The sequence below is a fragment of the Rhipicephalus microplus genome, unplaced genomic scaffold, assembly GCF_043290135.1.
Source record: "Rhipicephalus microplus isolate Deutch F79 unplaced genomic scaffold, USDA_Rmic scaffold_12, whole genome shotgun sequence".
Taxonomy (NCBI): Eukaryota; Metazoa; Arthropoda; class Arachnida; order Ixodida; family Ixodidae; genus Rhipicephalus; species Rhipicephalus microplus.
Genome location: NW_027464585.1, coordinates 48,147,230 through 48,161,353, shown reverse-complemented (window position 1 = coordinate 48,161,353; position 14,124 = coordinate 48,147,230). Strand labels below are relative to the sequence as shown.

Sequence of the window (14,124 nt, the reverse complement as noted above, 5' to 3'; positions counted from 1 at the left end):
ATACGGCCTTTTTTGGCAGCAGTGGTTGTGGCAGCGTGAGTGCTTCTAACTATCCACTTGAATTCTGTATAGATCTACTGAACCTGTTCCCTCCGGCTGATCGTCGTATGCTGTTAGCGTGTATTCAAGTAATACACGTGTCACGTTTGGCTGCTTCGCTCTCGTGGCCGACTTGCTGGGCTGGCTTGGACTGCACTTCTGCGCCTGTGTAGTCTGCACTTGCGACGCCTAGCGGGGACAAGAGTCTACATAAGGACGTGCTCCTGGACGACGGCGATTATTTGGCAGCAGTGGTTGTGGTAGCGTGACTGCTTCTAACTATCCACTTGAATTCTGTACAGGTTGGTGCTTTGCTAGCCCTTTGTCTTTTTTGGGCTCTGTCAGAGCCACTGCCGCTGCTGCTATTTTGCGTTGTGATTGCATCTTGTCAATATGCCTACAAATGCTGAATTGGCAAGGGAGATAGAAGCTCTCCGCTCTGAGGTTTCAGACATGCGAAGCAGCCTTGAGGCATTCAGTGAACTTTATGAATCAGTCAAGACAAGAAATGAAGCTCTCACGAAAGAAAACAAGGAGTTGAGGGATGAAAACAAATCACTGAAAGATGACTGCAGGCTGTTTTCGCAGCGGCTTTATGACGTTGAGCAGTATTCACGGACGAACAATGTCGAAATAAAAGGTATTCCAAAGACAGATGGCGAGAGCTGCCTCCCTATTGTGCAGGCGAAAAGTTGGCTGTGTGATTGCCCCGAGTGATGTAGATATAGCGCACCGTGTACCAGGAAGGTAGGGCACGCATATTATTGCGAGGTTCTGTTCAAGGTCGAAAAAAAAACAGACTTCGCTGCTAAAGCAAGAAAGGCAAGACTTAATACAACAGCTATTGGGCTTTCAAGGAATTCAGTTGCACCTATCTACGTCGATGACCACCTGACACGAGAGAATAAGCGACTTTTTGCGCAAGCCCTTGAGCTGAAGAGAGCCAAGGGATGGAAATTTCTCTGGACAGATAACTGCATTATCAAGGCCAGGAAATGGGAAGCTAGTCGAGTACACCGCATCTTTGGCGTGGGAGATCTTGCCGTATTTAAATAACTTGTGATTGTAAGCCCCATTTTACTATACTATAGTCATCGTTCAAAATGGACGCCGCCATATTTTCACTCGAACGCACCAAACAACTTCTCAAGGACAATACGTCTGCATTGTCCCTGATTCATTTTAACATCAGAAGCCTTCGTAAACACTAAGATGACCTTAGCCCTTTCTTTGCAGTTGTCGATCATACGTTTTCACTCATATGCTTATCAGAAACTTGGTTGACTTCACACGACGGCGCCCTGTATGGAATCCCTGGCTACACATCAGAATATTGTCATCGTAAGGGTAGTCGTGGAGGCGGTTCAGCTATTTTGGTTGAATCTTCTCTGCCTTACCGGCGGCGACTTGATTTGTCCTTAAGCACACCACTTTGCGAATTCGTTTGCATTGAAATTGACTGTCATTATTTGTCGATGACCAACCGTAACACCATCATTATATCGCTTTACCGATCCCCTTCTTCATCTTATGCAGAGTTTTGCACCGAACTTGAGCTATTGTTAAACAAACTAATTGAAGAGAACAAGAACGTAGTTATATGTGGTGACATAAACATTTATATCGCTGATCAACAGAGCCAATCCTGTTCTGAATACATACGTTGTTTTCTTAGTTGCAGCTTTTCGTCAGTAATACGTACTCCAACTAGGTGCGATTCCAATACACTGATCGATCACATTTTGGTCAGTATGTCTACTGATGACATTAGAGCAGGAGTATTGGATTTTGCTATCACGTATCATTATCCGATATTTTTGTGTTTCGGTTTTAAAGAGATTCGCCGTAGTAAAACTAACGTGCACACTACTTTTGATTCAAAAGCCTTTGTAGACACCATTCAAAAGACTAACTGGAACGAAATATATGACGAAAGTAACGCTGAAGCTGCATTCAACTTTTTTTCAGCTAAGGTAAGAGAATGTATTGGTCAGTCGTGCTCTGAAACCATAATTAAACAATGGTTCCGTGCACCTAGGAATCCTTGGATTACTAAGGCACTAATGCATTATATAAGGAAAAAGGACAATCTTCGCAGAAAGGTCAAGGCAGAACCATTCAATCATTCACTCAAATGTCGGCTGAAAACTTATTCCAATATACAGGGAGCTGCCCTAAAGCACGCTAAACGGGAATACTATCAAAGTAAGATTAGAATGAATTGTGGCAACACAAGGCAGAAGTGGCAAGTAATTAAAGAATTTTTGAACAGCAATGAGCCTAAATCGCACCCAACTGCTATATCTGTTAACAAAAACAGATGCACTGATTCTGATTCTATTGCGGAGGTTTTCAGCTCTCATTTCAGCACCCCTGTGAGTACCAATACAAACACTCAGTCGGAACTCTCATTGTCAAGTCTTTCATGTACTCCTCAATCTTTCTTTTTGTATCCTACGGTAGCAGATGAAGTTAACAATATCATCTTATCATTAAAGAATACTGGCCCAGGGCTTGATCAAATCTGCTCTTCTAAAATTAACTTGTATCAAAAGAACTTTCCACAATCTTAGCCTATTTAATCAATAAGCTTTTCGCAGCTGCTGTGTTTCCTAAAGGCCTTAAAGCGGGGAAAATTATCCCCATTTTTAAGAAAGGTGATCGCGAATGCTGTAACAACTATCGCCCAATTTGCATTTTACCTTTCTTTAGTAAATTCATTGAAAAACTAATTTGCAACCGTTTAATGAAATAACTATCTAAATTCAACGTATTATCTGATCACCAATTAGGCTTTCGTCCAGGTGTTTCGACTGAAGTTGCACTAATAACTTTCACTGACAGGATTAAATTGACAATTGATGGTCTTCTTTTTGGAGCGGTGTTTATTGATTTTACTAAAGCTTTCGATACAATTAACCACGCCATCCTATTTCATAAGCTTGACTGTTACGGCATTTCTGTACCACCCCTTCAGCTCATTAAAAGCTATCTTGGTGATCGGACGCGGGTTGTTCAGATAAACCAGAGTTTTTCATTTCCAAAAAGCACTAACATTGGCGTTCCTCAAGGGTCAATCCTGGGACCCCTCCTGTTTTTGTTATTTATATATGACTTGCCACTTCGTCTGAATCACACTAATGCTCTTCTGTACGCTGATGACACTACTATTTTTACCGCACACAAGTATCCACTCATGCTACAACAATGACTAATTGTTGACTTAAGGGGAGACGCTCCTCGAAAAAGTTTTTTTTTTATTTATAGTAATAGAGACTTGAAAAGTTTGTTATTAGTATAGTTTTTCATGCAGATTTCAAATATGCAATCATTTTTTGTGTAGCTGCTATAATTATTGAGTTATGCCATAAACAATAGCAAAATGTTGCATTTTTTGCGGGCACTCTTTTATGTACTAAACTTTCAGTAAAAGCACTGTGTCTGATCTTATTTGACTCTTGGTAGATTGAAAAGTGCAAATATCTATATAGATATGTCACAGAAATATTGGAACCAAGAAAAAAAAATTGTATTGAATGACTTATTATTTTCAATCTCTCTTGAAACAATACGCTAATATTTTCACAACTAATGCTGGTAGGCATTGCAATTTAGAGTAGATATTTGCATTCTGCATGTGTAGAAGAATATGTGTGCCAAGTTTTGTTACTATACAATGAATATAAGTTTCTAAAAGGCTGCCCGGAAAACGTGAAACTGTCAGAAAAAATGAAAATGAGAAAAACAAGTTTGAAAGTTTGCAAAGTTGGCGTTTATTAGGAAATCATTCTTTTTGCATCAAATTGGGGCACAATGAAAAGTACCTTGCCTTGAATGCACTGCAAGTGTCTAGAAGTCCCCTGCACCATAGCTTGGTCCTTCACGGCTCTTGCGGTCAGTGTCCTCAACACGAGCTCTCTTCGCTGTGTTGCGACGGTGTGCCCTCGCTTCTGCAGTTTGCTTCAGGTTCATCTTCCTGATGCGCATGACGTCTTAGTGGTCACCATGTGTGGCCAGATCTTGTGAGGGGAGAATTCCAATGCCTTCGAGCACTTCTTCAAAGCCCCTGTGGCCTTTGTTGTACCAGAGTACAGCAAGAGCGGTGGCTGTCTCCACAGTTGTTCTAGAGGCGAACTTTGTTTTTGGACATAGCAGCCATATCTTGCTGTTCAGCGATTCGGCTGCATTCTGTGTCTTGCCATGAAGGCACCGAATAAGGAGTTTCTCCTCTGTAAGGCGCTTGTAGATAGGCATAATTGCCAATCCTTGAGCCTTCGTCAACAGTGGGGTGTGGTGTGGTGCAGGCTCCCCCAGTGCTTCCGCACGCTTGTGCTTGCACCACGAATTTGGTCCCGCGGGGCAAAAGTTGTGGCTACTGGCACCATCACTGGAGCAGCAATGAAAATACGATGCCCATATGGCAGTGTACATATTTCGGACACTGTCCTGGTTGCTCGTGATGGCGATATTGTAATATGTTTGTAGTTTTATCATTGTCGCATCTTTCAGTTTTTTGCCTCGTGGCAGTGGCGTTGCCAATTTCCGTAGGGCAGTTCCCAAGCGCTTTGCAACGTGGTTCGTGCACTCTACTTTGTCAATGGGGGTGTCACAGTATACATTTGCCTCGCAGACTGCAGTGTAGGCCTTGCTGTCACCATCACTTAGGAAGCTGGTGAATCGCAGTAGAGTTTCATAAGACAAGGTCCTCTGCCATATATTGACAGCTGCCGCAGGTTCCATTGCATGGGATGAGCAGTCAGTGTTTTTTTTGGCAAACTGGAAGATGAAAAGCTCGCCATATCTCTTCATCCTCCCCAAGGTCCCTGTGTATACTGCAAGCATGGCAGTAGTTCGAAAGAACTTCAAAATCGAGGCAGAGCCCCGTGTCCAGGGACACGACTGTGCCCACTCCATTGTGGCTTTTATGACCTCTTTTCTGCCAGGTGCCATCAAACATGACTGGCACATCTCTGCCGCCGACTGCGTCCTTCGTGATGTTTCGTGCCTGGTGCAAGTTTTTGCTCACTGCCGTCATCGCCGCACCATGGAGCTTCTTGCAAATGCCGTTGAATGTCTTGTGATGCATCGGGCTCGGAAGACCGAGAATCGCACAAAATCGTGAAAGTTGGTCGTGGCCTGCGCCTATAGCGCGTGCTGCCAGAACTGCCTTCACGTTTACAGCAAAGCTGTCACGCGAGCTGCCGCTGTCAAAACGAGCGCTTGTTCCTTGGTCCCCGGCCGAAGCAGTACGTCTCGAGGTGTGCATGAACGAAAGTGCAGATTCAGGGCAATCAGAATTTTGACAGCACAGTTCGAGGAATGCCGAAAGTCCTTTGCGCTTTCCAGCTGCCTCTCGCACGCCGAGCTTCCGTTCGCGGCAGGTTGGGCATTGCGCACCCGCCACAAGTGCCGTCAGCGCGTCGATTTCGCAAAGCAGCATGTTCGCAGTAGCAGCATCTACCCGTCTACGTTCACTCTCGAAGAATCCAATCTTCCTTTGGGATGCACTGACGAATTCCACGGCAGCGGCTATTTCACAACCACTGTCGCAGGGTTCGGTGACGGTGTTAGGCCTATCCGAAGTCGGAGCGTCGGGGCGTTGGTCGGGGGCGACATCGTCGTTCGCTGTCGCTTTGCGAAGCGTCCGACGCCGTTTCCCTGGATACTTGTGGCGAGTTCTGAACTTTCGATTATCTGAACTGCACTTCTTCGGGCTTGCCATGACGCAAAAATGCAGAGAAACGCAGAAAAACTCGATCGCGACGTCCGAGGCTTCGCTCTTTTGCCGGAGAGATAGGAGGGGGAGGAGCGTGGAGCGCACCGCCGTCCAATGGCGGCCTCGCGCTGTGTGCCGCGATATTCAAAACGCGTGACGTACGCGTTGTTTTTCTCGTTTTTTGTTTATTCTGCGTGAAGGCACGAGACTGGCTACTAGTGGATTATGAAGGATACGGCCTTCGCAGCATGCGTGCACGATTGCAAATGGCGGCCAACACGTCGTTTTCACGACAGGACGAAACGAACTTCGCCATTTTTCGCGACTTTCGCGCATTTCTCGCGTCACCGCTGCCCACTTGGAAGCATGTTTTGATAATTTCTCGTGCGAACTTCAGCTTGATATTTTCAGAAGTAATAGATTATAGTCCAAGGATGCCAATACAGCCGGAAAAAAAAAAAAGCGAAAATTTTCCGGAAAACCGCGACTTTTCGACCCGCATCTCCCCTTAAATAACGTTCATTCATGGTGTGTATCGAATCTGTGACTCATCAATCCATCAAAGACTAATTTCATGGTATTCCATTGCCCGCAGTTGTTTCGAAACATGGCTTCATTAGCAGTGACGCTTGATGGACACTTCATTCATGCATGTTCATCTACTAAATTTCTTGGTGTGGTATTCGATAAACATTTGAAGTTCAGTGAGCACTCGCAGGCCTTAATTCAAAAGGTGTCTTTCGGTATTCACGTGATCATCAAAACACGACCTTACTTCTCCACTGAAATCTTTTTATCTTTATATTACGCATTCATTCATAGTCACCTGTCATACTGCGTATCATCGTGGGGAAATAGATATTGGTCACATGTAAATAATCTAGAACGATTACAGAAGCAAGCTTTGAGACTCATTACTTTGAAACCATTTTCATCACCATCAGCCCCCCTTTTTAGCAACATGAACAATTTACCTCTGCATAAACTCTTTAACTACAAAATTCTAATGATCATGTTTCGTATCCCTAAAAATGAATTACACATTTCCAGTTTCTCGGGAGTTACTTTTGTAAATGCTAACAACACGAGGTTTTCAGCTAACCGTAATCTACTTCTACCTAAAGTATGTACCAACTATGGTCAAATGACGGCAAGATTTTCATGCATAACACTGTGGAACATGCTGCCTGTCAATCTCAAATCATGCTCAATGTACTCCTTTAGTAAGCTGAAGGTCTTATTGTTAAATGACTTATGACTTGAATGTTTTCTTTTGGGTTTCTCTGTTTCAAGCACATTGTCACTATTGCTCATATGGCCCTACGTTTTTGCACCATTAACTTTTAAATATTGCTGTGATTTGATCGCTGTTTGCTGACTAAAAAGCTAATCCTCTTTTCACTTTTTGTTAGAAGGTCCCCCTGACAGTTTTTACTTTGGGACCTCTTATTGTTCATTCGACATGCGAAAAATGTATTCATAAAAAATGTATCTATTTTTTAATAAACAACGTTACATATTGTTTGCAATTGGTTCTGCGGCATTTAAAATTTTCTGTGTGCCACAAAATCGCCTGCTTTTTAAATAATGTCACGAAGCTGGAGAGCATCTTCTAAATGTAATTCAAGGAGGCTAGCTGCCAATCACGTAAGTAGTGGCTACTTATAGCAGCTGGCGAGATGGATTATGAGTATAAAATATTTCTGCTAGCAGCATAACATTGTTAAGTAGATTATGTGCGTATACATCTTTGTGAGCTCATGCTTGCTGAGAGAAAGAGGAATAGAGGGAAATAACCAGCACTGTACGTGTGTGCTTCTTTGCTTTCTGTGGTGTATTTTGAGCTGTAAAAGACAATTCAAGTTCAGTTAAAACCATCTAGCTCGACTCTTAACTAAGCCTACATAGTGCTAAAAACCATGGTCTTTTACCTTCTCACTGGTGCGGTTGTTCAAGTTGTGGGGCAAGCTTAAACGGAGAGCTTCCTACTGAGCTCGAGTCCACTGCTTTATTCGTGTCCACTTTGCCAACTGCCGCTATGGCTCCAAGTTACCATAAGCAAGGCCGATCAGGTTTATCAGTGACTAAAGCGGAAACATTTTTTGGCATTTCAGTGCATAAAAACCTAAACATCAAAAACGGTTCGTCACACTCATCTGCTCGTAACAGCTTCGACAGAACAGCAGTGATGATGTATCATTTTCGAAGAGAATGATTTTCCATAAGCAGCCAATGTTTTGACCGGTCTTTAAAAAGTTCGCTCGTTTCAATCCATAACTGCATCAACAAGTCACAGCAGAATAAAAGCATGAACAAGTGATGTAATATGTTCAGCGCTTGCCTGCTTAGCAATACTACAGCACAAGACGTGAATGCTTTGCAGAGGCAACTCGCACTGCAAAGAGCCTTTAAGAATAATTATCACAGGAAAAATGTTGGGAAAATTTCGTCTCGTAACATAGCCTCGAAACAGTTTCATTCTCCTGTAAAAGCATAATTGAATGATGACTGTTGTGACGAAAAACTTGGCCTGATGGTTCCCCCAGCGTGCAGCCAAGAGTGACCACTTTCAAAAGTGGAGGGGCTCAGCTCCCCCAACTTTACTTGGTGGGAGGGCTCGCGCCCCCTTCGGCCTCCGGCTGTTAGTCTATGTTCCGAGTCGAACTACGAAGTTTCGTAAATTTTTCCAATTTTTGTTCAGTATCACTGAACAGTTCATAGCTGCCGTAGTTAATCCCACAAGCACATAGTCATTTTATTAGCAGTATATTTTTATCTAAAAGGCTCTGAACATAGATGAGCCCTTTCATCCAGCAAAGCTTAAAATTAATTGCGAATCCGGTAGCCTTCCTGGCGACCTTGATGCTGTCGTTGTTCTGCTTTCGCAGGACTTCCTGTAACTATGCTTAACTACCTTCATTTCGAGCAATTTTTTAAAATAAGCCGTTAGAATTGCACGATGTGGCTTTATGCAGCTTCTCGGTATTTGTACCGTGTTGCATGCGCCTGCGCCAAAGGTTGTGACGCCTGTGTCATAGATGGCTTGTCCCGTCGTTGTTACTCTCTCGATACACGAGCCAAGCCAGGTCTCTTAAAAGGTCACTGCGCATGTGCGCGCGGCCATGCCAGCTAGCAATACACAACATTTCTTAGACAAGGTGTGTATAGAAAAACTACATCGCTCCAAAAGCTTAGCGACTTGGAAACTGTGTGCACGGTTTCATGAGCACGCAGAAAAGTTGCTCAAGTTGCGCTGACGAGCATGGGATGATTACGTCATGCGAAGGCAGTGCCGCTTTAATGTGTACTGCTAACGAAGGTCTATATATACATTTTTATGAAGTAATATCTTTTACTATAAAGAAGCAAACAATATTTAATTTCGAACAGGGAAATTGTTGACCGTGTACACTTGTTTATGATCACATAACAGGGCACATTGGATAATTGAAGTTTTTGCTACCAGGTAACACCACAGGCTATTTTCGCGATAGAAATAAAGATATAACTCCGCTTTTGACGGGAAAAAATAAAACAGGTATGGTTTAAGTCACTATGAAGGACAATCTTTTCATTCATGCACTCATCTCATTTCAAGTTCAGGGCAGTTGTTGGTCCCTTAAATATCGTTGGTACCCTTCCGGGGACCAATCCCATCTTCGTTGCCACTATTATATAGCAGAAGTAAGACACATTGACACTTCATTTATCTTCAAGTTTCACTCTCAGACAATGCTGTTCTTTTAGCTCATAATAAACCATGACGATATGATAGTTTCTGCAAAACGAGCACCTCGACTATACCACATTAAAATGAAGCCACCATGTTAGGCCGGTGGTCATCATGTTCAGCTGCTGACTGGAAAGGCAGGTTCGATGTGAGCTACAGCAGTCGTATTTTGGACGAGGGGAAATGATAGAGGCCCATGTGCTGTGTGTGATGTCGCATGTTACTGAGCCCTAGGGGGTCAGCGTTATCTGAAACTGTAAACCCACAGATGAACCAATCAAGTACTAAAATTCATCACTCAGACTCTTTTGCTTTGCAGATTCGTGCCCACTGCACGGTCTACTCTACCTTCCCAACAGCTTGGCCAACATGAAGCAGATAGACAAGTCCGCACTGTTGCGTGCATCGGGCGAGCGTGCATGGGCTGCTGCGTGTGACGGCAGGGCCTTGAAAGACCCGAGCCTCCTGAACCGCTTTGTGGTGCTTATCTACGTCGACCTGAAGAAGTACACTTTCTGCTACTGGTTTGGCTTCCCCGTTGTGCGCCTGCCTGAGGAAGTGACCCTTGCAAAGCCACCACAGCGCCTCAGTGATGTCTTTGATTATAGCAGGTATGAGATTTCGCCAACTGAAAGATATATATTCAAAATGCTCTAGATGGGGCTCACTGTGCACTTATATTAATGTAGATTTTTACGCAAGGCAGTACCACTTTTACCAAACTTCTGTGGAGAACTAGTCCGGTACAGGAATATTATCTATTGTACCCTCTCGAGATAACGTGAACAAATATTGCCCTGCATACTTCCTTTTGCCAAAATTACACTCATTATAAAGGTCATAGTTCCAGCCAAAATGCAAAGTTTTGGTCACAACAGTAGTGCATTATGTTGACTGAAGGTGGTAAAAATTATATGAAGCCTTGAAACTTTGGCAAGTTAGTAGGTCATAACTGAATATATTAACAGCGTAACTTAAAAGTAGTTACAGTGTTACCACAGAAGCAAAGAAATAAGGACAGAAAAGAGCGCTGACTTTCAACAATGATTTAATAGCGGAGTGGTGTATTTATATAGGCCAAAAAAAGGAGAGAATGGGCATTCTGACACTGTTTTGCAGTCGTTGTAAACTGCACCCTTCTACGCATGCCTATTCTCTCCTTTTTTGCCTATATATATACACCACGCCGCTAATTAATCATTGCTGAAAGTTCGCGCTTTTTCCTGTCCTTATTTCTTTGCTTCCTAGTTACACTGTAACTACTTCTAAGTTGTGCTGTTCGCATATCAAGTTAAAAATCATAGTTTTATATTTGTTGTTTAGGTTGCAGTAAACATAACTCACTAATTATTATAGAGCTTTGTGTGACAAGGGCACAAACAGATCTCGCTCTGTAGCTAATGACACGGTCGCAACACTGGCAGTATGAAAGGGGTCGTGTCACCAAATTTTGAGGTTATAAAAAACCTGCTGTACGCATCTTCTTTTGTGCAAGGACAGTTAGCACTGATTTATCAGCGCAAGAAAGATGGGACATCTAGAAAGACACACACACACACAGCACTGTCTGTAACAGTTAGCACAAAGTGTTTGACAGAGCAATCATTTAGAATATATCCTAATTCGGTTGTGAAGTTTGTCTAAAGCTCATTCTTGTGATTGAGAACCATTGCTGGTGTGACTGACACCGATGTCACTGTGTAGGAAGTGCAACAAAAGTTTTAGGAACATCAGACCATATCAGGGTGACTTACAATAAGCTGTGACCGACAGCTCCACCTGCACTAGGCGAGCTCAGAGAGCATCAGCTGTAAACCTACACTCATTATTTTTTTTTCTCTCAGAGTGTTTCTGAAGTACTTAAGCTCGCTCGCATTTTGCAAAGTGCTTTGCATTGTCACTGGAAAGCTTCGAAAGCGACCAGAGAATTCAGGTTTGTGCACTTTTTTGCTTCTTCATAGCATGGGTTACTTCTGCTGGGCACTGCAGGTTATCGTGTAGGTGGTGGTGCTAAGATGAACCAGCCAAGCATAGAATTGTCGTAGAAAACTATTCTAGTCCTGGTGCAAACTCTCGGCAATGAAGTTTAGATTGCGCTGTTTTTTTAATCATTTTTTTTCTCACCAAAAACTAGTGCACCTATAATTGTGACTGCACCAAGGATCACAAAATGTCGTTACTGTTGTCAGGTGATGCAGTACTTTTGAAATATCTCCGTGTATAACAGAATGCCGTGCATGCTGATACTATTCTCCTTTCAAGAATTTCAGCAAGCTTTGAAGACATGGTTGCTCACATGTGACTTTGTAGGCTCATGTGTTCAAGCTACTGACACAGCGTCCCGACACTGAAACCCAAAGTCGTTCATATAAATAATGTGATGTCAAATTGTTTTGTAAGGATACACGAATTGTGGAGTATGTATCATGCTTCCTAGAACAACAAGAAATCTTTGCCACAGATACAGAATCTGCACACAACAAATTTTATAACGCCACTCCTTCAAGAGTGCTGGCAACAAGCACTCTGCCACCTCTCAATTTAATATGCCTCCAAAAAACTAAGACCCCAAACACAGTGCATGTGAAACCACTTGCTATGACGGCTCACCCGTGGCTTGTGACATATGACCTAAGTTACTTCTGAGAATAATAACAACATGCCTGCCAATTCTCCGGAATTGTCTCGGAGACTCCCGACCTAATCACCTGATTGTACAAATAATATCGAATTTTTCAAAAAGTGACTGCCACAGCAGAGGTCTTTTTTTCTTTATCACGCACAGCCTTTATGCTGCGACATTTTTGCGCTGTGGAAGAGCACTCAGCGCTACACTTCATTGTAATCATGCCACAGAGGTATATTCATCGCCCTTAGATCGAGCAGAGTCACTGCCTGGTGGCAGAAGTACTCTCAGTGTTCATTGCTCACTGCATCGGTTGCTAGCCACATAAGGCTAGCATGTGCGTGTACGTCAGGGGGTTCATCCCACTCTGTTAGCACAAGTTTAATTGCTTGTGTGTTGCCTTAGCACGATCTAGAGACACATTTGGCCTTTCTCGGCTGTATATGCATTGCAATAAGGTCAGTTCGGACGCTTGCCAGTACTAGGATCACGTAGGTGCCGTGCTTTAGTTGAAGCACATACTAAAGTACACTTGGAGCTGTTCTAAACATGACAAGTATTAAATATTGTGTGAATTTTAGCAACTCAGCTGTAAGCCAAGGTTTGCATTCTTGTTATGTGTCTAACTGCGGCGCTGATATTTATGGTACGAGCTTTCATTGTGCTTTGAATAACCTTTCATTGTAGGATCTTGTCCGAGATATTTCTGTCAAGTAAATTCTGACTCTTCGGTAGATAGATTATCTCTTATGAAACTACATAGAGATGATTGAACCTGAGTCGCTGTGTGCCATTTTAACACTGGAAAAAATTTATACACACACCCGTCTGCTCAGATTTGGGTTCACTTTTAGAGAATCCAGGTGGTAAAAAAATTACCGTAATTACTCGAATCTAACGCGCACCTTTTTTCCGGTTAAGCGAGTTCATAAATCGCATGCGCGTTAGAATCGAGTACGAACAAAAAATTACGGTCAATCTATTGCCATCGCAAATCCAAAATGGCCGCCCCCTACGTGCGTCGGCATGGTGCGTCGGCTATTTCTGCCTATGTGTTTACCATGTGCGGCACTTCGTACGTGTGCTGAGGAGTTCGTCATCTAGTAGTGCATTAGCATCGACGACGTGAAAGGGCCTACTCCAAAAACTCAAGTGCACCACGCTGCCGCTTTTAAAAGAAAAGTCATCGCGTGTGCAGAAACAGACGGAAGTCGGGCCGCATCGCGGTCGTTCCCGAAACGTGCGTGCGGGACCGGCGGAAACAAAAGCAGAAGATTGTCGACAGCAAAGCTTCACGCAAAGGCTTCAGTGAACCACAGCAGGGTCGGTTTCTGCAAATTAAAGAGCTGCTCCGCGAGTATGTGCTTGAGGAGCGAGCGGCACAGCGGCCCGTGACGACAGAACTGCTCCAAGTGCGGGCTATGCAATTAGTCTTAGAAAAAAGTGTAATGCGGAGCCAGTTTAAAGCGAGCAGGTGCTGGCTAATTAACTATATGAAGAGGAAAGGCTCTTCCCTTCGAAGGGAAACATGCATATGCGAAAACTTTTGCGGAGAAGTACGATGAAAAGCTTTACAGTTTTCAGAGGTTCGTCCTAAACTTGCGGCGCAACAACGGCTACCTGCTTGGGCAAATCTGGAATGCCGATCAGACGCCTCTTTACTTCGACATGCCTGGCACCACAACTGTCGAGAAGAAGGGGGCAAAGCAAGTTCGCGTGCTGACATCGATCCACGGTAAAACTACAGTGACGGCAATGCTCTGTTACACGTCAGATGGGCACAAGCTTCGCCCGTACCTCATATTTAGATGGAAGACAATCCCGAAAGGAATCGTTTTTTTCGAGTGGTGTGATCGAGCGGGCCAGCGAAAAAAAATGGGTGCGCGTTGCAATCGATGTCTTACGGTTTTTTTTTTTTTTTTTTTTTTCGCGGTGGAAATCGGGTGCGCGTTACAATCGAGGGCGCGGTAGAATCGAGTAAATACGGTAGTCCATATGGCGTGCCTCACACTT

At 43.6% G+C, this 14,124-nt stretch overlaps 1 protein-coding gene across 3 annotated transcripts in view; it reads left to right on the top strand.

Moving 5' to 3' along the window:
- Positions 1–14,124, top strand: part of Atg7 (Autophagy-related 7) — a 73,504-nt gene that overhangs the window by 29,499 nt on the left and 29,881 nt on the right. For all 3 annotated transcript variants that reach the window (XM_037418133.2, XM_075882545.1, XM_075882546.1), the window contains one exon: positions 9,805–10,096. In XM_037418133.2, coding sequence (XP_037274030.1) covers positions 9,805–10,096 — 292 coding nt within the window. The remainder of the gene's footprint in view (positions 1–9,804; positions 10,097–14,124) is intronic.